At 42.9% G+C, this 26,222-nt stretch overlaps 1 protein-coding gene across 1 annotated transcript in view; it reads right to left on the bottom strand.

Annotated features, from left to right (window-relative positions):
- The window catches only part of LOC132763085 (myotubularin-related protein 8-like), a 76,840-nt gene extending 52,645 nt beyond the window's left edge, over positions 1-24,195 (bottom strand). Inside the window, exons 1-5 of the mRNA XM_060756456.2 lie at positions 24,090-24,195; positions 12,986-13,108; positions 8,886-9,048; positions 7,536-7,693; positions 740-868 (exon numbers count right to left, since the gene is read on the bottom strand). Coding sequence (XP_060612439.2) covers positions 740-868; positions 7,536-7,693; positions 8,886-9,048; positions 12,986-13,108; positions 24,090-24,113 — 597 coding nt within the window. The 5' untranslated portion in view covers positions 24,114-24,195. The remainder of the gene's footprint in view (positions 1-739; positions 869-7,535; positions 7,694-8,885; positions 9,049-12,985; positions 13,109-24,089) is intronic.
- Between the last annotated feature and the right edge of the window lie 2,027 nt (positions 24,196-26,222).

The following is a 26,222-nucleotide window of genomic DNA, read 5'->3' as shown; positions in this document are numbered from 1 at the left end:
TCCTGACACGACCAAAAAAAATAAACAAATAAACTGACTTTTTCAAATAACCTGGATACCCAAGGTAGGATAGAATAAATGTATTGCTCAACATTAAAATAAATCTGTGTGCAATTTCAGAGAGGAAGACAATGGCATTTCAGGAAACTCGGTTGTGAAAGAGTTTTGCCCCTCTTTGCAGAGCCAGCAGAGAGAAAAACTCAGAATTCAGCATTTTATTCTGCAAGGACTTCCTTTTCATCAAGTTGCATTTTGGAAAACATCAAAACACCCCACCCTTCCGGTCCCAAGCTATTTCCTTGTTTCAGATGCAGATCTGGGTTGCCTCCAATCCAGATGGAATTCCAGGAAAAGGTCACAAGAAGCAAAAAAGCAATGACAAGCATCTTTCATCCAGGCTTTTAATGGGGAGGATTGTTCTATTTTACTATGCTTCGAACCTATTTTAATCTGGCTTCATTGTGTTTTGACTTTTGTAATAGGATATATTTTTTGTAAGCCAGGACCGTGTTTTTAGGGAGAAAGGTAGGGTTTAAATCTATATAAATAAAAATGTAATGTTCGTTTGTGGGATGACCCAGTGATTCCAGCCATGAAAGCCTTCTTCAAGAAGGAGGAGGAGGAGGAGGAGGAGGAGGAAACACATTGTTGTTGTAGTTTGGTGAGCCCTATTTGAAAGGGAAGGTGAAATAACTTGTCAAACTACAACCCCATAAAGAACAGAACATGCACGACTAACATTATTCTCTTTGTGGAAGTAGGAAAGCACTGGGATCCGACCTCGGCTCCGAAACTTTGCGCTGGCCAGCACCGTCCCCCTGGTGGCCGCTTTGGGCAAGGCGAGATGCGGGGAGTAAGTACTGCAGACCTGAAGCCACAAAGAAAAGACATAAATAGGAGGGCTCCAAGGTTAAATTATTCATCAGTGTGATATTAACTCGCTGGAACAGTTATTACAGACCTGCAGCGGAGCGCTTGCTGACTATCATACACCCCGCACTGTTATTTAAGCAAAATCGGCTGCAAGAAGAGAAGTCCATTCAATGGTATTTAAACACAACAGTGCCTATAACATCTTGCTATTGCAAACCTATATACCGTATATACTCGAGTATAAGCCGACCTAAATATAAGCCGAGGCACCTAATTTTACCACAAAAAACTGGGAAAATGTATTGACTCGAGTATAAGCCAAGGGCGAGAAATGCAGCAGCTACTGGTAAGTTTCAAAATAGAAATAGATACTGAAAAGAACCAGTATTCAGGAGGTTTTACCCCAGTTCCCAATTTTAAAAGAACTGGCCGATTTGCAATGGAGGTTGCCGATTAGGAACCAAATTTACCATCAAGTTGGAAGGGAGGCTGTTCAATTGCACCTCCTCCTTTATAAAGAAAGTAATAACTTAGTAGTAATTACACTGTATATATTGTAGCGTGACTGGAGAGAAGAATGTAGATTTATTTGGTTACTTTTCCCTGAGTTTCTGCCACCACGTGAGGTAAGTTGTAATATTGTGAGAAATGGCACTTTGGACACAGAATAGACGGAGCTGAGGCAATCTTCAAATAAAAGTTAACAATTTTATTAAGTACACAGCGTGTGGTTGCAAGACGTAACTTTTCCTTGTTGCACTTGGAATAATACTTGTAACTTTTAACAGTTCATTCTTTCAAGTAACACAGTATCTTTTTAACGTAGAGAACTTGTTTCAGACAAAGTTTCAATACAGGGATGTTTCACTTGTTTGAGCCTCCCTAGATCAAATACTAAGTAAACTATTCTTTAGCCTCTCCTTAGACTAAAAGAATACCAGCTCTGTTTCACCATTCGGCTGCACTAGCCTGAGAAACTTCCAATAGCCAAGCCCAGCTTTTCAAAGCCCCAAAGCTTTGCTTCACAAGTCACTCCGCCACCTTTCCTTTCCTTCTCTCCCAACTCTGAACTCCTCACTCCTCTGAACCTAACTCCTCTAAACTTAAACCCTAACTGATTTTTAACTCGTTTTTTCAAACTCTCCCCTCTAAACTCCTCCCACTTCCCTCTCTCCTGCATCGGTCTCCATGGCAACGCACATGGAGGACTCCTCTGACTTAGGCCGCTCCAGCATTACTGCAGCCAATTAAAACACAAATACAGTTAAAATCATACAATTTATAATCAACTCCTGTACAGATACCAATAAAATTACATTAATTGGGGCATCAGTAGAATAAATATTCAAAAATATTTAAATAAAATTGTAATTTAAGATAAAGCTGTCCAACTCATTAAACCATTATTCTAACCTTCTTCAATGTAAATGTGCTTACATATCCTTCCAATAATAATAAAGGGAGCAAAATAATAAATGTTATAATAACAATAAAGAGTAAAATAATAAATGCAATAAAAATAATACTAGTAACAGAGTAAAATAGTAAATAACATTGACTCGAGAATAAGCCGAGGGGAGATTTTTCAGCCTAAAAAAGGGGCTGAAAACCTAGGCTTATACTCGAGTATATAAAAATGCTGTGCGTAATTAGTACCTTAAAAACAAAAAACAAAAAACTACTGGGCCAAATGACCCCAAATTTAGCAACAAAACTCCTCACAATCCAAGGAGTGACCATTACTGAAAAAACCCCACAAAAATACCTTTAAATTCAAAATATTACTATATTAAATAGACTCATACAATAGAGTTAGAAGGGACTCTACCACAGTATTGTGGGAGAATAGGCAGGAAGGAAGGAAGAAGAAAGGAGGGAGGGAAAAAGGGAAAAAGGCTACTAAGGAGGCCGTCGAAGTCCTGAACCGGTGCCTGGCCGCTGTAATGGTCTGGATGAGGGCGAACAAACTGAAATTAAATCCAGACAAGACAGAGGTACTCCTGGTCAGTCGCAAGGCCGAACAGGGTATAGGGTTACAGCCTGTGCTGGACGGGGTCGCACTCCCCTTGAAGGCTCAGGTTCGCAGCTTGGGTGTGACCCTGGACTCGTCGCTGAGCCTGGATCCCCAGGTTTCAGCGGTGACCAGGGGAGCATTTGCACAGCTCAGGCTCGTGCGCCAGCTGCGCCCGTATCTTGGGAAGTCTGTCTTGGCCACGGTGGTACACGCTTTGGTCACATCCCGCCTCGACTACTGCAACGCTCTCTACGTGGGGCTGCCCTTGAAAACGGCCCGGAAGCTCCAGCTAGTCCAGCGCGCGGCAGCCATGTTGTTAACAGGAGCAGGGCGTAGGGAGCACACAACGCCCCTGCTGTCCCAGCTCCACTGGCTGCCGATTTGCTACCGGGCCCAATTTAAGGTGCTGGTACTATCCTACAAAGCCCTAAACGGTTCCGGCCCAAAATACCTTGCAGACCGCATCTTGGCCTACAAGCCCACGAGGACCTTGAGATCATCCGGGGAGGCCCTTCTCTCGATCCCGTCTGCCTCACAGGCACGCCTGGCGGGGACGAGAGAGCGGGCCTTCTCGGTGGTGGCCCCCCGGCTGTGGAACGCCCTCCCTGCTGAAGTTAGACAGGCGCCCTCCCTTATGGCCTTTCGTAAGAGCCTGAAAACATGGCTCTTCGAGTTGGCCTTTAACTGAGTGCTATATCTTGGCAATGATGACCGGAATGGACCACGACTATGAGACTGACTATGACCCATGATATGACGAAGCGGATTTTTAGTATAAGTATATAGTAGTAGCATGTTATGTATTGTTCTGATTACTGTAAATTGTCTTTTCTATGTTGTTGTTCACCGCCACGAGTCGCCCCCTGGGCTGAGAGTGGCGGTAAATAAGTGCAAGTAATAAATAAATAAATAATAAGGAATGTAGGAGGGAAAGAGGGAAGGAAGGAAAGAGAGAAGGAGGGAGGGAAAGAAGGAAGGAGGGAAGGAAAGGGGGAAGGAAGGGAGAGAAGGAAGGAAAGAAAGAAGTACCGAAGGAAGGAAGAAGAGAAAATAGAAAGGAAAGGAAAGGCAGGAAATAGGTAAAGAAGGAAGGAAGGGGGAAAGGAAATAAAAAGTGAAAGAAGGAAGGAAACAGGGAGAGAAGAAAGCAGACAAAGGAAGAAGTAGAGAAAGGGGGAGGGAAAGAAGGAAAGAGAGAAGGAAGGATGAAACCAAAGAGCAAAAGAAGGAATGGAAAAAACAGGTAGAGAAGGAAGAGGGAAGAGGAAGGGGAAGAAAAAGGGGGGAAGGAATAGGTGCTCTTTCATAATAGTCCAGATATCTACCGCTACTTCAAAAATTCATGCTATAGGCTACAGCAATGCATGGCAGGGCACAGCTAGTACCTTATATACTCGAGTATAAGCCGAGTTTTTCAACCCTTTATTAAGGCTGAAAAAGTCCTGCTCGGCGTATACACAAGTCAAAGTTATTTATTATGTTTCTCTATTATAATTTCATTTATGATTTTTCTCCATTATTGTTATTATTACATTTATTATTTTTCTCTATTTATTATTATTATTACATTTATTGTTTTTCTCTATTTATTATTATTATTATTATTATTATTATTATTATTACTACAACATTTATTATTTTCTCTATTTATTATTATTACATTCATTAGTTTACTCTATTTATTATTATTACTATTCTATTTATTAGTTTACCCGGTTTATTATTGTTCTTTTTACATTTATTATTTCACTATTACTGTTGTTGTTGTAACAATTCGGAAGATTGACGATGCACTTCGATAATGACTTTAGTAAGGAGACGTTGAAGATTGCGTTTTATGGCTTTGTTTTTCATACTATATGTTAATGTTTTAATTGTTTTTGTAACTTGCATTTTATAGTTACGGAGGCATCAAATTGTTGCCAATTGTGAACCGCCTTGAGTTGCCTTCGGGCTGAGAAGGGTGGTATATAAGCGTAGTAAATAAATAAATAAATATTATTTTATATTTATTATTTTACTTTATTAGTGTCACTATTATTATATTTATTATTTTACTCTACTTATTACTGTTATTATTACATTCATTATTTTACTCTATTATTATTTTACTATATTTATTATTTTCTCTATTATTATTACATTGATTATTTTTCTCTATTTTATTATGATTTATTATTTTACTGTATTATTATTGTTATTATTACATTTACATTATTTTACTCTATTATTATTATTTTATTACTTTTATTATTTTACTCTATTATTATTGGAAGGATATGTAACCACATTTAGATTGAAGAAGGTTAAAGTAATGGTTTAATCAGAGTTGGTCAGTCTTATCTTAAATTACAGTTTTATGTAAATAATCCAAAACATTTAACCTACAGTTGCCTCAATTAATGTAATGTTATTGGTATCTATTTTTATTTTGAAATTTACCAGTAGTTGCTGAAGTTTCCACCCTCAGTTTATACTCGAGTCAATGCATTTTCCCAGAGTTTTCTGTGTTAAAATTAGATGTCTTGGCTTATATTCAGGTTGGCTTATACTTGGGTATCTACGGTAACCAAAACGCACCAACAAGATGCAAGTGGTATCAATTTTTTAAATCTCAGAAGAGGTTAGCATTAGGACTGGATATGTCAGACAGCTCCATAGGCTTTCCAATAATAATAATAATAATAATAATAATAATAATAATAATAATTATTATTATTATTATTATTCATTTATAACCTGCCCTATCTCCCTGAGGGGAGATTTGTTGTTCATTCGTTCAGTCTTCTCCGACTCTTTGTGACCTCATGGACCAGCCCACGCCAGAGCTCCCTGTCGGCCGTCACCACCCCCAGCTCCTTCAAGGTCAGTCCAGTCACTTCAAGGACTGAGGGGAGATACAACTAATGAAATGGCAAAAATTCAATGCCAAACAGACGAGCAATTAATCATATCAAAACAAACAATCTCAATATAAACCTATAAACAAAACTAAACCAAAATTAATCAAAATTAAACTTGAAATAAACAAATCTAACACATCACACACATTTACCATGGTAAAATCCTACTGATTACAGAGTAAACAAAGAGGCATTAAAATCATAAGCATAAGGTAATTTACAACTTCCAATGAGCTGAGGTGGGTATCCAAAAACAAGGTTTCCATAACACAAATAAAGCTCAACCTTCACACTGGAGCTTTACATACGAGGCTTTCTCATAATGAGATCTCCCTCACACTCTGTCCTATTTTCCCCGAGGTGTTCTCTCACACAGGCTTCTCTCAGACCAAACTGATACTGGAGCTTCACACAGTAGCTTTTTACACACAGCAGCCTTTATACTGGAGTTTTCTAACATAAGGCTTCTCATACTGGAGCTTTCTCACACTGAGGCATTTTCACACTCCTCAGGATGACACTAGCTTTGGCCCACTGACTCTAACAGGATTTGGCCTACCAACTCTTTCAGTGCTTGAGACACATTTGTGTAATGAAAAATTCCTAGTTAATTTTTAAAATTTCTGACAAAGCCTTTACCTTTGTTCGGTGATATTTGTATGTCACTGTTATCCCACTGTATTAAAGGCATTGAATGTTTGCCTGTGATTGTGTTTAAGGATCAGGATGCTTTGGATGTGGAGAGCGATGACAATGTGGTTCATGAAGGTAATGGTGTTTCCAATGATATTGATGCAGAGAATGACCAGGAGATACCTGTTCAAACTGTATTTTCTCATGAGAATGTCCCTGAAGGGTGTGGGGATGATGGCGTGCTCCCTGAATTGCTATCAGAGGATTCCCATGATTTGGAGACTGAGAACAGCTCGGCACCTGGCCCAGCTGCAGAAATTAATGAGCAAATAGATAGACGGGTTGTGATTAGTCAAAACAGGAAAATAGATCAGTGACTCCGGTGTTCTGCCGTGCTCATAGGACAAAAGATAAGAGATTCAAAGTTAAAGCGAAACCAATTTCTGGCCGCTTGGGACATAGCTTAACGAGGAGATAAAAGTCCCAAGTACAGGATCTATAGTCAGATGAAACATCGTTTGGAATCAAGTCAAGATCTTGTCCCTGTTCCTTGGAAAGATTCATGTTCTAAGTGCCTTTGATTCATGTCTTGATTCTTGGATTTTATGATTAAGTGCTTAAGTGCTTTGGATTCATGATTCCAGTGTTTTGGATTTTACTATAGAAGTTTCTGCCTTAAAAAGCAGTCAAAGCAAAAAGCACTTCAAAGGTATAGGTAAATCCAATTAGGTAGGAAGATAAGCTGGAACAAAATAGTCCAAAGAATTAGTCCATCAAAGTCCATGAAAAACATTGATGGACTAATTCTGTGGACTATTTTGTTCCAGCTTATCTTCCTACCTAATTGGATTTACCTATACCTGTAAAATGTTTTTTTACTTTTACTGCTTTTTAATTATCTTCAATAAACGGATTACATTTCTGTGGTGTTTAAAGTCAGAGGGCTCTTCCTGGTCTGGAGTGAAACACTCTTTATGTATGTTATAATCTGCTCCAAGTCCCCTCGAGGAGATAGAGCGGAAAATAAATAAATAAATAAGTATTATATAATATGCTGTGAGTGTGTTGCATTAATGCCCCATTCATACAGGCTAAAGAAAACCTTGTATTACCTCATAGTCTTTGTTGAAGTCGGTCATTTCCCAGTAGTCATTGGGGATCCCCATCCTCTGGTAATCCACTCTGACATCAATCAACTTCCAGCCGGCTTCCCGGTTGTCTTTGGGCATTTTGGGATTGTAAGAGAAGGCATACAGCTCTTCGGGTTTCACTGAAGCAGAAAAGAAGCCATTTTATTAAGTCAAGAGCAAATAAGATTTCTTCGGCCCTTCCTCCAGGTGTTTTGGACTCCAAATCCGACAACTCCTAACAGTCTACCAGGAGGGAGCAAGTTGGTCCATGCTTGGAACAGATGTTCCTTACGGCCTCTTCCAAATCTATGGTTCTTAACCTGCATGTCCAATGGGGAGTCTGGGAATTCACTCTGATAACCATCATGTCTGATAACCATCATGTCAGACTACACAAAGAAGCCATTGAAATCCACAAGGATGCCTGCCACAGATGTGGGCGAAACGTCAGGAGAGAATGCTTCTGGAACATGGCCATACAGCCCAACAGAAAGGAGGAAACCATGAAAATGAATAAAATCTAGCTACGAGTATTTTTAAAAAACAAACTAGAATCAGAACAGTAAATAAAGAGCATCACTCAAAAATGGGAATTCCAGACATGAAACAATTAGGGCCAGCTAACACTTCCCAGCAAAGAATTCCCACAGGCAGGAAGAAGCCAGGCTTTGAAGCTGCTAGACCATTACATGTTCATCAAGGTGAGCCAGAATGAAGACAGGGGAGGCCAGGGGACAGTTCCACCTTGTCTCTTGTGCTATTCTAATATATAATATGCAGTATAATACTAATAATTATTATATGATATTATAATTATAAATTTTATATTACATGTAAAATTAACTAATAATATTACAATATAATTGTATAGTACAATATAGTGAAGTATAGCGCTGATATTGTACTGTGCTAATGGTATAATGTATTTTGTGTGTGTGTGTGCGTGTGTGTGTGTGTGTGTGTGTGTGTGTGTGTATATATATATATATATATATATATATATTGTAAGCTGCTCTGGGTCCCCTTCGGGATGAGAAGGGCTGCATATAAATGTCGCAAATAAATAAATAAATATTCGACATTCACATTTGCCTCAAACAAACGAGTTCTTTCTTCCACCCTGGACATTCCAGAGATATATAAACCCCATTTTCCTAGCTTCTAGCAGACCTCACAACCTCTGAGGAGGCCTGCCACAGATGTGGGTGAAACGTCAGGAGAGAATGCTTCTGGAACATGGCCATACAGCCCAGAAAACTCACAACAACCCAATGATTTTGGTCATGAAAGCCTTCAACAACACAGGAAACGAGTTATGTTTCTGCCTGATACCTGGCTGGGAGAGCTTCAGCAAGGAGACGTAGACTTCATGGCAGTCCCGCTCTTGCCCAACAACAAAGTGCGCTGTGCGGAAATTCTTGCAACGGATCAGCAGCGGACATCCCGAGGCGGTCAGTGGCAACTTCTCCACGGATGCAATGTGGTGGTGAAGAATCTATTGGGAACAGAAAGAGAAGGGACGATGATTGGGAGCTTATCTGCTTGCAAACCTTAACCTTGGTGCAAGTCAGGAGGATGGGGTTCAATAGCAACCGAAGCCCAAAGAGGTGTTAGCTGGCCCTGATTGTTTCCTGTCTGGAATTCCCCTATTTTATGAGTGTTGCTCTTTATTGATTTATTTATTTATTTATTTACGGCATTTATATGCCGCCCTTCTCACTCCAAAGGGGACTCAGAGTGGCTTACAAATATATTTTCATACAATATATTATATTATTAGCATAATACAATATCTATATAAATAAAAATGTAATGTTCGTTTGTGGGATTAATGGAACTCAAAAAACGCCGGACGAATTGACACCAAATTTGGACACAAGACACCTAACAACCCGATGTATGTCCTTCACTCAAAAAAATTGATTTTGTCATTTGGGAGTTGTAGTTGCTGGGATTTATAGTTCACCTACAATCACAGAGCATTCTGAACCCCACCAACGATAGAATTGGGCCAAACCTCCCACACAGAACCCCCATGTGGGCCACAGCAACGCGTGGCAGGGGACAGCTTGTCAGTATTATATATTACTATATTGCACTATACTATTATATTGTAATATTATTAGTAATATTACATGTCATGTAAATATATAATTATAATTATAGTTATTATTACTAGTATTATATTGTATTACATTATAATATTATAAACATTATACGTATATACAATATACTATATAAATGGCCAGAGTGAAGACAGAGGGTAGCAGAAGACATTTCCACCTTGTCTTCTGCCTATATCATCAGTTGGGAGGTCCCTCCCAATACATTATTTACTGTATTGATTCTAGTTTTTTTAAAATACTGGGAGACAGATCAGGGCCAGCTAACACCTCCCAAAAAAGGATTCCCCCATGGTGGAAGCAGCCAGGCTTTGAAGCTGCAAGGCCATTCATTCAGACAGCTTAACTGTCTGAACAAATCTCCCCTTATGAACCACCTAGGGAGGCCCTGCTCTCAGTCCCGCCTCCGTCTCTGATGCGTTTGCCACAGTGGTTCTCAACTTGTGGGTCCCCAGGTGTTTTGGCCTACAACTCCCAGAAATGTTCGTTTGTGATACCATCAGAACTCAAAAACCACTGGGGGAATTGCCACCAAATTTGGACACTATGTCCCTAACAACCCAATGTATGTTCTCCACTCAAAAAAACAATGAAAACAAAAAGCAGAAAAGGACTTCTAAACTGCATGTCCACAAAGAGGAAACTGCATGTCTACAAAGACTCATGGCCACGCCCCCTCCTCCTCCTCCTCCTCCTCCTCCTTGCAGGGAAACAGCCGGCCATTAAAGCCAAGCGCACGTGCTCGGCCACACACACACACACACACAAGCGAGTGGAGTGGAGGTGGAGAGAAGGGGCATGCAGCCCCTTCTCTTTCCCTCCTATGTCAAGAGAGCATTCTCCTCCTCCTCCTTTCCCTGTTGGGAAAGCAGCAGCAACGGCAGCAGCAACGGAGCATCCATGCAAGGAAGAAGGGGAGGGGGGGAGGGGCAGGGGGAGGAGGCGAGGAAGGTCCACAGTGCTTGAATGAAGAACCTTCCTTCTCTCCCTCCCTTCCCTTCTTTCCTCCCTTTCCTTCCTTCCTTTCTTTCCCTCCTTCCCTTCCTTCCTGTCCCTCCCTCCTTCTTCCTTTCTTTCCTTCCTCCCTCCCTTTCCTCCTTTCCCTTTCTTCATTTCCTTCCCCTTCATTTCCTTCCCTCCCTCCTTTCTTCCTCCTTCCTTCCTTCTCCTCCCTCCATCCCTTCCTGTCCCTCCTTCTTTTTTTCTTTCCTTCTTTTACTCCCTCCCTCCCTTTCCTCCTTCTTTCCCTTTCTTCATTTCCTTCCCCTTCATTTCCTTCCCTCCCTTTCTTCATCACCTACTCTCTTTCCCTCCTTCCTTCTCCTCCCTCCCTCCCTCCCTCCCTGTCCCGCCTTCTTTCTTTTCCTTCCTTCCTGTCCCTCCTTCCTTCCTTCTTCCTTTCCTTCTTTCTAAGATAAATACAATATTAAATGGAAGGGACAGTCAAGAAGTAACAAGAGAAGGAGGGGAAAAGGGAAGGAAGGAGAGAAGCAGGGAGGGAAAGAAGGAAAGAAAGATAGAGAAGCAAGGAAGGAGAGAAGGAAATAAAAAAGTGAAAGGAAAAAGAGAGGGAAGGAAGGAGAGAAGGAACAAAAGATAGGGAAGGAAGGAAGGGAGGGAGGGAGGGAGGGAGGGAGGGAAGAAACAGGTAGAGATGGAAGAAAGATGACAGATAGGGAAAGAAAAAGAGGAAAGGAAGGAAAGAGGGAAGGAAGGAGAGAAAGAGGGAGGGAAGGTTGGCCACAGCAACGCGTAGTGGGTACAGCTAGTCTATATAAATAAAAATGTAATGTTTGTTTGTGGGATTAACATAACTCAAAAACCACTGGATGAATTGCCACCAATTTTGGACACAAGACACCTAACAACCCAATGTTTGTCCTTCAAAAAACATGGATTTCATCATTTTGGGAGTTGTAGTTTCTGGGATTTACAGTTCAACTACAATCAAAGAGCATTCTGAACCCCACCAACGATGGAATTGAACCAAACTTGGCACATAGGAAGGGTTTGATGGGCATTGACCTTGAGATTGGGAGTTCACCTACATCTGGAGAGCACCGTGGACTCTAACAATGATGGATCTGGACCAAACTTGGCACGAATACTCCATATGCCCAAATGTGAACACAGATAGAGTTTGGGGAAAATAGACCTTGACATTAGGGAGTTGTAGTTACTTGGATTTATAGTTCACCTACCTCCAGAGAGCACTGTGAACCCCACCTACGATAGAATTGGGCCAAGCCTCCCACAAAGAAACCCCATGACCAACAGAAAATACTGTGTTTTCTGGTGGTCTTTCTGACACCCCTCATGATCCCCCCTCCAGGGACCCCAGTCCATCTCCCTCCACCAGGGCAAGAAAACATAATAAAAGCCCTCCTGACAAAGAGCCATCCAGCCAAAGATATAGATAGATAGATAGATAGATAGATAGATAGATAGATAATGATTCATACACACACATATATGACAGATATAATAACATAGATTTGAAAGGGACCCCTAAAGAAGGACAATAATATGTTGCATGTTCCAGGGTGGGCAAACAGACACTCTCCACATCAACACTGACAAAGAAACAACAAGAAATACTGTTTACCCACAAGCATAAAAAATTACATAGATTAGAAACTAACACTTTCTCATTACTTTATTTTCCAGATCACCACACTGGGCCACAGCAATGCCTGGCAGGGGACAGCTAATAATAATAATAATAATAATAATAATACATCACAGTCCTAGACACTTGGGAAGTGTTCGACTTGTGATTTTGTGATACGAAATCCAGCATATAGATCTTGTTTGCTGTGACATACTGTGCTTTTGTGTCAGGAAAATAATAATAATAATAATAATAATAATAATAATAATATCTTTATTTATACCCTGCCACCATCTCCCCAGTGGGGACTCGGGGCGGCTACAACGAAACAAAATACAAAACAACAGAAAATTAAACACAACAAAATACATAATGCGACAAATAAAGTAGACAATGTAAAATAACGCAATAAAATCACAATAAAATCAATCACACAGGGTGAGCCAAATGTGCAAGATAAAACGATAAAAACATAAATGTCCCCAATTTAGCGTGCATCTACATTGTAGAATTAATGCAGTTTGATGCCACTATAACTGAACTGGCTCAGTTCCACGGGATCTCGGGTTTTGCAGCAGAGAAGGCTAAAGACCTTAGAAACCAACTAACGCCCATGAATCCATAGCATTGAGTTAAAGGGGTGTCAAACTGCATTAATGCTATAAGGCAGATGCACTTTCAGATGCCTCTCTTCTTACCCAGGTCTCCTTCCGGACTTCGGCCAAAGCGTCGACGTAAATAAGATGAGTCGCCGTCAGGTATAAAGTTCCATTTGCCGGCTTCCGGTTGGTGTAGCGATCTAGTAATTTGACATTTTCTACCTATAACAAAAATAACAATAAAATTAGAAAAAAAAGCCTCTAGAACAGTGGTTCTCAACCTTCCTAATGCCTCGACCCCTTAAGACAGTTCCTCATGCGGTGACCCCCAACCATATAATTATTTTTGCTGCTACTGAAATGGCAAGGAGAAAGTTTGAGGAAAAGAGACAAAGAGAGTTCCTGAGGTCTGAAAAAGCATGGTTTTATTTCCAGCTGGGACTCTGGAGTGGAGCTGTGTCCAAAAGCAACAAGAGCATCTGATAAATGCATTGACTGCCTTTTATACCCTTCACATGCAGGCAAACAAAAAACATGCTTCTACATATATTGACAACATTCTCTGTGTCACTTTAGCATCACAGGAATATCAAATTCTATCTTCCAACATACAAAACGCATGTCTCTGTATTTCTTTCTAAAGAGAAGTGTACAGCTTACAGCTTACATTCATCAATCAAGGGGCCTCCTTTGACTTGTCAGGAGGGAGGGGGGATAGGCTCCTTGGCACCAGTCTCTGTATCTGGAATGTATAGATAACATGTCCCCCTCTTCTCCCCCTTTCAACATTCCTTCTCTGTCCTGCTGGCTTTCTTACACAGAGAGAACCAGATTTTTCTATACATTTCAATGCTTGTAAAGTACATACAATTTATACATAAATAAATATCTATTTTTCCAATATCTCCCCATCACTACTTCATAACTGTAATTTTACTACTTTTATGAATTGTAATGTAAATATCTGATATGCAAGGGTGTTTTTTCATTCACTAGAGCCCCCGGTGGCGCAGTGGGTTAAACCCCTGTGCCGGCAGGACTGAAGACTGACAGGTTGCAGGTTCGATTCCTGGGAGAGCATGGATAAGCTCCCTCTATCAGCTCCAGCACATTATGCGGGGACATGAGAGAAGCCTCCCATAAGGATGATAAAACATCAAAAATCATCCAGGCGTCCCCTGGGCAACGTCCTTGCAGATGGCCAATTCTCTCACAACAGAAACGACTTGCAGTCTCTCAAGTTGCTACTGACACGACAAAAAATAATAATCACCGGACCGAATTTGGCACAAATACCTGATATGCCCAAAATTGAATACTGATGAGGTTGGGGGTGAGAGATTAATTTTGTCATTTGGGAGTTGTAGTTGCTGGGATTTATAGTTCACCTACAATTAAAGAGCATTCTGAACTCCACCAACGATGGAATTGAACCAAACTTGGCACACAGAACTTCCATGACCAACACAAAATACTGGAAGGATTTGGTGGGCACTGGCCTTGAGTTTTGGAGTTGTAGTTCACCTACATCGAGAGAGCACTGTGGGTCACTCAAACAATGATGGATCTGGACCCAATTCGACACGAATACTCAATATGCCCAACTGTGAACACTGGTGGAGTTTGGGGGGAAATAGACCTTGACATTTGGGAGTTGTAGTTGCTGAGATTTATAGTTCACCTACAATCAACTAGTATTCTGAACCCCACCAATGATAGAATTGGGCCAAACTTCCCACACAGAACTCCCAGTACCAACAGAAAATACTGTGTTTTTCGGCGCTTGTGTGAGGCTGCCCTTCGGGAGAGAAGGGTGGGGTAGAAATGCATGAAATAAATAAAATAAATACATTTTCTGATATTTGGCGACCCCTCTGACACCTCCTCACGACCCCCCCAGGGGTCCCGAACCCCAGGTTGAGAAACGCTTCTCTAGAATATCCTTCCAATGTGATTGTGCCATCAGTGACAACTTTGACACTAGTTTGAAAGCTTTAAAGATTTGCTGGCCTCAGTCCCTGGTAGGAAGGAAGGACAGGCCGGAAGGAAAAGGACGGAAATTTTAGTTCTTTTCTTTGCCAGGCTGCAGTGGTAACAGGTTAAGCAAAGAGGTCTGTTTGCCTCCTTCTGCAAAGCTGAGAACCAGCAAAACAGGAAAGCGTACACTCATCTTATCACGAGATGGCAAATAAACCCTGAATTCCACCCAAAAGCCACTGCCTATTATTCCTCCGTGCAACATTTGGTTTTCTGATCTTTATCACTCAGATAAAAAGGCAATGAGGTTAAGGGAGGAAGACACTTGGGTGCAAAGATAGAGGTGCACACATAGATGCATGTATGCATGCATAGATAGATGCATAGGTGCAAAAAATAGGTGAACAAACAGATGCATAGATAGATACACATAGATATGCATAGATATATATATAGGCACATAGGTGCAAAGATAGATAGATAGATAGAGGCAAAGATAGATAGATAGATAGATAGATAGATAGATAGATAGATAGATAGTAGGCTTGGTTGATCAAGAAAAAAATGGTTCTTCCTTCCTTCCAATCTTTGATGCTTAATGTTTTTTCCCCTTTCCAATTTTTGGCAATTGTAATGCGTGCAGCCGCAAAACTGTACAAACAAATTTCTCTCTCTGATTGTTTTAAACTGTCTCTGAATAACCCTAATAGACACATCCCTGGGTTCTTTTTTACTTTGTTGTAAATCATTTTATTTGTTTCCTTTATTATTCTTTTCCAATAGATCTGCACCAGTTCGCACGACCACCATACGTGAAAGAAAGTCCCTTTCTTTCTTTTGCACCTCCAACAGGATCCTGTTTGTGAACTGTCCATTTTGGCTAGGAGGGCTGGAGTTATGGAAGTTATAGAAGGATAAATTGTGGGATTATGCACAGATGGCTAAGATTTCAAGCAATTTGAAATATGAAAATAATGAAATATTTGAAAGAAAGTGGAAGCTGGCCTTAGCATACTTGGCGGGAGAGCTAAAGAAATAAAAACAAGAGGAATTTATTGAATTAGAAGTATAGAGGGTTAAATAAGTTGTGCATAAATCCTGCGTGGATTAGTGACGGAAGTCAAGGTGGTGGGTAGCACTGGGGGTGGGTGGAGGGGTAACTGTATGGAGGGTTGTTTGTGTATGTGTGTTTGCTTGTGTATGTGTATATTTTCGCAACATATATGGTTGGTGTATTATCTTTTTGAAATTTAATTTAAAAAAAAAGAAAAAATGGTTCTAAACTTGTTTCGTATGTAGGGAGTGCTGGAGGTTCGATTTTTAAATTATTTCTGAAATTTTCTTTTAAAAAAGATCGAAATTACCAGGAAATACAAATCGTTTCCTTTGTTTCGTTAATGGAAGATGCCCTTCCCTCCCCCCAGAAACATTAAAATCTCGCAGTTTCCCTTCCATCCCTTGCAGCAAAAGGGAGAGGTGGGCATGGCCAAGCAAGTTCCTTGGAGGTCTCGCCCCCAGCGACTTCCGAAGAGCTCTGTGCTTGGGGCCACGCCCACCTCTCCCTTGGACAGCTTGCCAGGGAAGAGAAAGAAAGGTGAGAGATTTTAAAAGTGTTGGTTTTTAAATCTCTCACCTTTCTTTCCCCTCCCTGGCAAGCTGTCCAAGGGAGAGGTGGGCGTGGCCAAGCACAGAGCTCCTCGGAGGCCTCGCCCCCAGCCACCTCCGAGGATCGCTGTGCTTGGCCACGCCCACCTCCATCCTCTTTGCATCGGCGGCTTTGAGAGGTGGGCGTGGCTACACCCAGCTCTTCCACATCGCCGCTTGTCGCCAGGGAGGTAGTCACGCCCACCTCGCAAAGCCGGCAATGCAAAGAGGAAGGAGGTGGGCGTGGGTAAGAACAGCTGTTCCTAAAGGCCACGCCCCCAGCATTTACGATTCACTGGTGGAAGTCGTAAGGAAGATGGCGGACGTGGCTTCGATATTGCAAAAACACTTTCGGGTTGCCAAAACGCGTCGATATCGCTTCTAAAGGTATTAAAATAACGAATTAATAACGAATTAAGAAATTAACAAATTGGATCAACCAAGTCTAATAGATAGATAGATAGATAGACAGACAGAAAGATACACACACACACACAGGTGCATAGGTGCAGAGACAGATGCATAGCTAGATGTATAGATATAGATAGCTATGCAGAGATATATGGATAGGTGCATAGGTGCACCTATCCATATGAATGCATGCATAGATAGATGATAGATAGATAGATAGATGGATAGATGCATGCATAGGTGCAAAGATAGAGAGGTGCACAGATAGATGCATGTATGCATGCATTGACAGATCGATTGATCGATATAGATAGATAAACAGACAGACAGACAGATATGGATATATACACAGGTGCATAGGTGCAAAGATAGGTGCAGAGATAGAGACATAGATAGATACACATAGATAAATAGATATTTAGATAGGTGCATAGGTGCAAAGTCCATCCTCCAGGAAATAAAGCGTGACTGCTCACTGGAGGGAAGGATACTAGAGACAAAGTTGAAGTACTTTGGCCACATCATGAGGAGACAGCAATGCCTGGAGAAGACAATGATGCTGGGGAAAGTGGAAGGTAAAAGGAAGAGGGGCCGACCAAGGGCAAGATGGATGGATGGCATCCTTGAAGTGACTGGACGGACCTTGAAGGAGCTGGGGGTGGTGACGGCCGACAGGGAGCTCTGGCGTGGGCTGGTCCATGAGGTCACGAAGAGTCGGAGACAACTGAACGAATGAACAACATAGGTGCAAAGATAAATAGGTGCACAGATAGCTGCATGCATGCATGCACAGATAGATAGATAGATAGATAGATAGATAGATAGATAGACAGACAGACAGACAGAGATATGTGTGGATAGGTGCGTAGATAGATGCATGTATGCAAGCATACATAGATATATAGATAAATAGATAGATATGCATAGATAGATGCATAGAGAGACAGATATGCATAGCTAGATAGACAGGCAGAGGGAGATACGCATGGATATATATAGAGAGAGAGAGAGAGAGAGGTGCAAAGATGACAGGTGCATAGTTAGATGCATAGATAGATATAGATAAGTATGCAGAGATATATGGATAGGTGCCATAGATGCACCTATCCATATGAATGCATCCATGCATGCATGCATCCATACATAGATAGATAGATGCATAGGTGCAAACAGGCCCGTAGCCAGGATGTCGATTCGAGAGGGGCTGAGTTTTTTTCAGGGGGGCTTTGGGGGGGCTGAGTTTCGGGGGGGGGGGGGCTGAGTCTGAGTGAAAGAGGGTCTACCCTAGCAAACCTTTTGTATCATTACCCAATACCCCCATGCATATGGGATATATTGAGTATGGTGATCAGATCATGATATGAATAAACATAACAGTTTAAATAATGCACCAGTAAGGCCTTTTCGCGAACCACCATGAGAATTTCGGGGGGGGGGGGGGGACTGAAGCCCCTCGAGGCCCCCCCTCCCCCCCCCCCCCCCCCCCCCCCCGGCTACATGCCTGGGTGCAAAGATAGACAGGTGAATGCAAAGAAAGAAAGGAAGGAAGACAGAAAGACAGATCTGGGGACAGGCATGCTCTTTTCACCCTCAGAATCCAGTATTGAATATGATCAATCTATGTAACTATGCACAAAATTAATCAAATTAATCAATTAATCAAATGGAGTTTCTTTATGTGTCTCAACTTTTTCAGGAAGATGTGGAAAAGAACTGTTTGCATGCAAAGATCAAGCAGCGAAACAAGAAACACCACAAAGAATAAACGGATAATTGGAAAGTCTTGAGTTCAAATCATCAGCCATGAATTATAGAGACCTAACCTCAGCACTGGACATGATAACCAACGCTGTATTTGTTTGCATTAAGGTGTTTTTTTCTTGGAAATTCAGAATCATAGAATCTCAGTAAGGAAGGGACCCCCAGACTCCAACTCTAATATTTAGGAAAATCTCTCTCTCTCTTGCAATTTGGAATAGAAGACAGCAAGCCTTTGTTTACATAACATTCTTATGACATGCCATTTAGTTCTTAAAAATGGCTGAACATGATTCTAAAAATCCAGCTGCACGAACGTCGGATGCTGGATCAAAGACAGAATTAACTGGGTGGTTCAAATACTGGATCCTCGTTGTACAAAAAGCTATTCCTGCGTCATCCACGGCCCCAGCTCAGGGCAGGATTACCATCTCAACCTCATTAACTAGAAGGCATTTTTGCAGCTGCAGAAAGCAAAGATAAATCAAAACTCATACTAGGGGAGGATTCGTTTGAATGAAAAATAATTCAAAAGTCAATCAGCCTTGGTAAGAAATTGTTTTTCCTGATTTTGTCCCAAGTTTCTTAAGCAATCAGAAAACAGCAAAGATACACTGAATTATATCTGGCTTCCATCATCATCATCATCATCATCATTAGAAACATAACAAGGTAAGTCCACAGCAGAGAAGATCACTCTGCTGGCTGTTGTATTGGATCACACATTGGACACTTCCCAAGTGATTATTATTATTATTATTATTAATTATTATTATTAATTATTATTATTATTAATAATAATAATAATAATAACAACAAGATTAGTACACAGCAAACAGTGCCGCCAGGACTGAAGACAAAACACATTTAATGTTCTGTCTCTTTAAGGATTCAAGTGACAAGGATTCCATGCTCATTGATACTACAGGAAATGTGCAATTACAAATTGATAATACATTTGCCATTTAACAGACAGTAGGAAAACAGATATCAGATTCATAGTCCACCTTAGTAACTAATTTGCGCCAGAAACATTCATAAACTAGAAATTAACTCTGTAAGTTAATTATTTCCCACACAGCCATTCTAATTTCTGTTCAGCTTTGCTTACTTTCTTAATTTGCAGAAAGGTGGACAGATGCTCAGAATTAATGCAAAATCTTCTCACTAGGCCTTCATCTACACTGTAGAATTAATGCAGTTTGATACCACTCTAACTGTCACAACCCAACACGATAGAATCCTGAGAGTTGTAGTTTTACAAGGCTAAAGTGGGGTCAAACCACATTCAGTCCACAGCGTATATGCTAGGGTTATACACATTCCTCTGGTACCTGCAGCACCTCCGGCACCTTCAGGAGCACGAAACAAGAAGCCCACTCCTGGTCCGAAAATCAGCTTGACACAAAAGCAAGTGGGAGCCGATCCTAGCTCTGTGCCTGCTTTTCGTGGGCAGCCTCCTTGCTTTGGAAAGAATGTGTGTGTAGTGTACAGACCCAGAAAGTGTGCACCTGCCTACAGCTGAGCACCTCCTCTGGAGTAAACTTGCATCCTTGTCTTGGAAAGAGAGTGTGTGCATGTGTGGTGTACAGGCCCAGAAAGCATGTGCACCTGCCTGCAACTGGATGCCTCTCCTCTAGAGTAGAAACAGGTAAAAAGCCTCCTTAAAGCATGTGCCTGCCTGCAGATGAACACCTCTCCTCTACAGTAGGAACAGGTAAAAAGCCTCCTTAAAGCGTGCGCCTGCCTGCTGCTGAGTGCCTCTCCTCTAGAGTAGAAACCGGTAAGGTAAAGGTAAAGGTTTTCCCCTGACATTAAGTCCAGTCATGTCTGACTCTGGGGTGTGGTACTCATCTCCATTTCTAAGCCAAAGAGCCGGCATTGTCCGTAGACACCTCTAAGGCCATGTGCCCGACATGACTGCATGGAGCGCCGTTACCTTCCCACCGGAGCGATACCTATTGATCTACTCACATTTGCATGTTTTCAAACTGCTAGGTTGGCAGAAGCTGGGGCTGAAAGCGGAAGCTCACGCCACTCCCCACATTCGAACCTGCGACCTTTCGGTCAACAAGCTCAGCAGCTTAGTGCTTTAATCCACTGCGCCACCCCTCCTTAAAGCGCACGCCTGCCTGCAGCTGAACACCTCTCCTCTAGAGTAGAAACAGGTAAGATCCAGGGAAGTCACGCTACCCATGCTCTATTCTGCCTTGGTTAGACCACACCTGGAATATTGTGTCCAATTCTGGGCACCACAATTCAAGAGAGATATTGACAAGCTGGAATGTGTCCAGAGGAGGGCGACTCAAATGATCAAGAGTCTGGAGAACAAGCCCTATGAGGAGCGGCTTAAAGAGCTGGGCATGTTTAGCCTGAAGAAGAGAAGGCCGAGAGGAGATATGATAATCACGTATAAATATGTGAGAGGAAGCCACAGGGAGGAGGAGGGAGCAAGCTTGTTTTCTGCTGCCCTGCAGACTAGGACGTGGAACAATGGCTACAAACTATAAGAAAGGAGATTCCATCTGAACATTATGAAGAACTTCCTGACTGTGAGAGCCGTTCAGCAGTGGAACTCTCTGCCCCGGAGTGTGGTAGAGGCTCCTTCTTTGGAAGCTTTTAAACAGAGGCTGGATGGCCATCTGTTGGGGATGCTTTGAATGCAATTTTCCTGGTTCTTAGCAGAATGGGGTTGGACTGGATGGCCCATGAGGTCTTTTCCAACTCTATGATTCTAAGAAGCCTCCTTAAAGCATGCACCTGCGTGCAGCTGAGTTTCTCTCCTCTAGAGTAGAAACAGGTAAGAAGTGTGCGCCTGCCTGCAGCCGAGCACCTCTCCTCTATAGTAGAAACAGATAAGAAGCCTCCATAAAGAGCGTGCCAGCCTGCAGCTGAGCGCCTCTCCTCTAGAGTAGAAACAGGTAAGAAGCCTCATTAAAGCATGTGTGTGAGCCTGCCTGCAGACGAATGCCTTTCCTCTAAAGTAGAAACAGGTAAGAAGCCTCCTTAAAGCGTGTACCTGCCTGGAGACGAATGCCTCTCCTCTAAAGTAGAAACAGGTGAGAAGCCTCCTTAAAGAGTGTGCCTGCCTGCAGCCGAGTGCCTCTCCTCTAAAGTAGAAATAGGTAAGAAGCCTCCTTAAAGCACATGCCCGCCTGCAGCCGAGTGCCTCTCCTCTAGAGTAGAAATAGGTAAGAAGCCTCCTTAAAGCACATGCCCGCCTGCAGCCGAGTGCCTCTCCTCTAGAGTAGAAATAGGTAATAAGCCTCCTTAAAGCACGTGCCTGCCTGCAGCTGAGTGCCTCTCCTCTAGAGTAAAATAGCTTCAATGACAGGAAGGGGAGCCTGGGAAGCCACCCCCTCCCAATAATAGGCTGATAGAAAACTGATCTTTCGGCACCCCAGAACAAAAAAAGATACCTGCCCTCCCAATTTTGGGAGGCTTCTAAAAAAACGGATGGGGCCCCGCACTGAAAGCCAGGTCACGAAACAGGTCAAGGTTTACCCCAAAAGCACAGTCCTAGTAGATACACCCCAAGCTGTGTTGGCCTCTCTTTGATCGAATCACTTCCTGAAAATACAAACCACAATAAAGTGACAAGTTAACAACTGCCCTTCAGTAGTATAATATTTACAGAACAGCAGTAAAACGAAGTAGACAAACAAAAATAATTCAAGGGTGTCATTGGCTTAGGAATGAAAGGATAGTATGGAACATCCAGAAAATATTATGTAAACACAGCTACAATTCCAGGTTTCCTGAAGACTTCCTTTGGCACATGATGTCTACTCGGGGGAAATGCACTCTGCACATGCTCAGATGCCACATGGCATCTACTATTGAAGGACAGAACTATAAGGAAGACACTCTGCACATGCTCAGATGCCACAGCCCCAGTACTATCCAGGATACTACTATTGGGAGTGCATTCTGCACATGCTCAGAGACCAGACCATTTCTACAACCCAGAGGTAATATCCTCGGGAATACACTCAATGCATGCTCAAAGATCACATCATGAATACTCAGAGACAGGATTATGGGGAGGACACTTTGCACATGCTCAGATACCATTCAGAGATAATACTATTGGGAATACACTCTGCATATGCTCAGATACTACATTATGACTATTCAGGGACACTACCATTGGACATATACTCTATATATGCTCAGATACCACATTATCACGACTCAGAGAAACTGCCGTTGGGAGGACTCTCTGCACATGTTCAAATGCCACACCCCCAGTACTATCCAGGAAAATAGTATTGGGAAAACATTCTGCACATTATCAGGGTGTGGCCCATGGCTACTCAGGGAACGTACTCTGTATGTGCTCGCATACTAAATTATGATTACTTGGGGACGCCACCCCTGGGAATACACTCTATCCATGCTCAGATATTATATTCTAACCATTCTAGGACAATACCATTGGGAACACTAGACATGCTCATAGCTACTGTTGGGAATGCACTCTGCACATGCTCAGATAGGACATAAGGACTTCTCAGGGCGAAGTTACCATAGGAATGCACTCTGCCAATGCTTAGAGGCTACATCACTTCTCATATCCATAGGGAATGCACTCTGCACATGCTCAGAGGCTACACTACTTCTATGCATTGAGAAGACTGCACATGCTCACAGGCTACGCCACTTCCCCATCCACTGGGAATACACTTTGCATATGCTCAGAGGCCACACTGCTTCTCCCATCCATTAGGAATACACTTTGCACATGTGACACTACTTCCCGTATCCATGGGGAATGCACTAAATACATGCTCAGAGGCCACACTACTTCTCCTATCCATTGGGAAGTGCACTCTGCTCATGGTCAGAAGCTACACCTCTTCTATCCATAGGTAATGTACTCTGCACATGCTCAGAGACCACACCACTTCCCCTATCCATTGGGAATGCACTCTACACATGCTCAGAGACCACACTATTTCTCCTATCCATGGGGAATGTACTCTGCACATGCTCAGAGGCCACGCCACTTCTCCCATCCATTGGGAATATACTCTGCACATGCTCGGAGGGCACACCACTTCCCCTGTCCATTGGGAATACACTCTACACATACTCAGAGGCCACACTATTTCTCCTATCAAAGAATCCTAGAATCAAAGTCTTGGTAGAGACCTCCTGGGCCATCCAGTCCAACCCCATTCTGCCAAGAAGCAGGAACATTGCACTCAAATCCATTGGGAAGTCACTCTGCACATGCTCAGGGGCCACGCGACTCCCCCTATCCATGGGGAATGCACTCTGCACATGCTCAGAGGTCACATTGTTCCTCCCATCCATTGGGAAGACACGCTGCACATGCTCAGAGGCCACGCGACTCCCCCTATTCATATGGAATACACTCTGCCCATGCTCAGAGGCCACAGGCACTCACCTTGGGCGTCGTGATGTGCTCCATGGCGAAGCCCTCCCGCTTCTCGCCCGCCACGGGCCTCTCTATCTCTCTCTCTCTCTCTCTTTCCTACCCCGACTTCCAACCCAAACATCGCGAGACTTCCGGGTTGGACGGGGTTTTGTGCGCTGTTGCGTTTGCCGACGTGAGAGAGAAGCCTCAGGCGCCATCTTTAGTAAGGGCACCGTTGCCCTTGGCTTAAGCAGAGAAGAGCCAAGGAGGCCACTGGGCTGAGGATGGATGCAGACTGGCATCACTTTCACTCCCATGACTCCGTGCTGTGGGATTTTGGGAGTTGCAGCTTGCACTTTTGGGAACTGCCTTGGGGAAACCCCCAGGAGAACGTGGTATCAAACTGTGTTAATTCTACAGTGTGGATGCACCTTCCACCCCATTATTTTCACTGCCACTTTCATTGCTTGTTTCCTACAACTTAAAGACGCCCAGCCCCAGAAAAGAAGCAAATCCTTGGAGTATATTTCCTTCTTTGCTTTGGATCTCCACCTGCAGCTTGAAGGCCATACTTTAATGAAGGGGGGGGGGAGATGTATTTTTTTTTCTCAGTTGACACTAAGCAGCCGAAGCTGGAATAACACCTGCAACGAAAAGGAGTTGAATCGGCCAATATTACATAGCACAGTGATGGGCAACCTTTTGAGCTTGGTGTGTCAACATTTGCCAAAAACCTGAGCATAACTTGGGTGGGGTGTCACTTTGAGAAAAAATAAATATATAAATAAAATATACTTATAGTTTAAATAAGAAAAATGTATATTCCATGCTGAGTTATGGAGTGAACCATGCTCAAACATGCAGATGTTAAATTTGTAGAGCCTTTTACAAATTTAAGGATGGAATTAGATTGGCTCTTATAAGGTGCACTTCTCTGTATGCGGCCGCATGTGGCTGCGTGTCATCGAAAATAGCCATGTGTGTCAGTGCTGACATGCTTGTCATAGGTTCACCATCACGGAGCCCCCGGTGGTGCAGTGGGTTCAACCCCTGTGCCGGCAGGACTGAAGACCGACAGGTCACAGGTTCGAATCCGGGGAGAGGCGGATGAGCTCCCTCTATCAGCTCCAGCTCCTCATGCGGGGACATGAGAGAAGCCTCCCACAAGGATGATTAAAAAAACATCAAATCATCCAGGCGTCCCCTGGGCAATGTCCTTGCAGACGGCGAATTCTCTCACACCAGAAGCGACTTGCAGTTTCTCAAGTCGCTCCTGACACAACAAAAAAAAAAAAAACATCACAGATATAGCATCTTCTCCCCCGGCATCTCCCTGCCACGATTGATACAGTAAGTGAACTTGAGACTCCGTGGCCACTCGCTGGGCACATCCTCAACCGTTTACCCCGCTGGATGCAGAGGCCGTCGATAGGATCCTGACTGCAGCTAGGCCGACCACCTGTGCCCTCGATCCGTGCCCCTCCTGGCTAGTAAAATATTGCCTGGAGGGATTACGTGAACCTCTGTTGAATATAATAAATAGCTCCCTTGAGCAAGCAGTTTTTCCAGAGGGTTTTAAAGAGGCAATGGTATCTCCGCTGCTGGCAAAACCAGACTTCGATCGTTCGGTTCCCTCTAGCTATTGCCCAGTCTTGAACCTTCAATTTCTGGGCAAGGTGGTGGAGAGGGCAGCAGTGGAACAGTTGCAGCAGTTCCTAAATGACACAGCCAGACTTGATCCCTTCCAGTCCGGTTTCCGTAGTGGGCACAGGACGGAGACTGTGCTAGTTGCCATCACAGATCAGCTTCGCTGCCAGATGGATCAAGGCGGATAAGCGCTGCTCGTGTTATTGGACCTCACAGCAGCTTTTGATACGGTTGATCACAATCTACTAACCCACCGCCTAGTACTCACTTAAGGGTTATCCCCCTAACCCCAGTCATGGCTTCCTCCAGAATCAGGGACAGTGTGTGGTGAGGGGAGGGATGGTTTCCGAGAGGTCTCCGCTAGGGAGCTATTCTCTCTCCTCTGTTATTTAACATCTATATGCGACCACTTGCCCAACTGGTGCGGAGCTTTGGGCTGGAGTGCCACCAGTACGCTGACGACACTCAGCTCATTCTGAGGATGGAGGGCTGGCCGGACTCCGTACCCAAAAATTT

The sequence above is a fragment of the Anolis sagrei genome, chromosome 10 (genome assembly GCF_037176765.1).
Source record: "Anolis sagrei isolate rAnoSag1 chromosome 10, rAnoSag1.mat, whole genome shotgun sequence".
Lineage (NCBI taxonomy): Eukaryota > Metazoa > Chordata > Lepidosauria > Squamata > Dactyloidae > Anolis > Anolis sagrei.
This window is presented reverse-complemented; position numbering and strand designations above follow the sequence as displayed.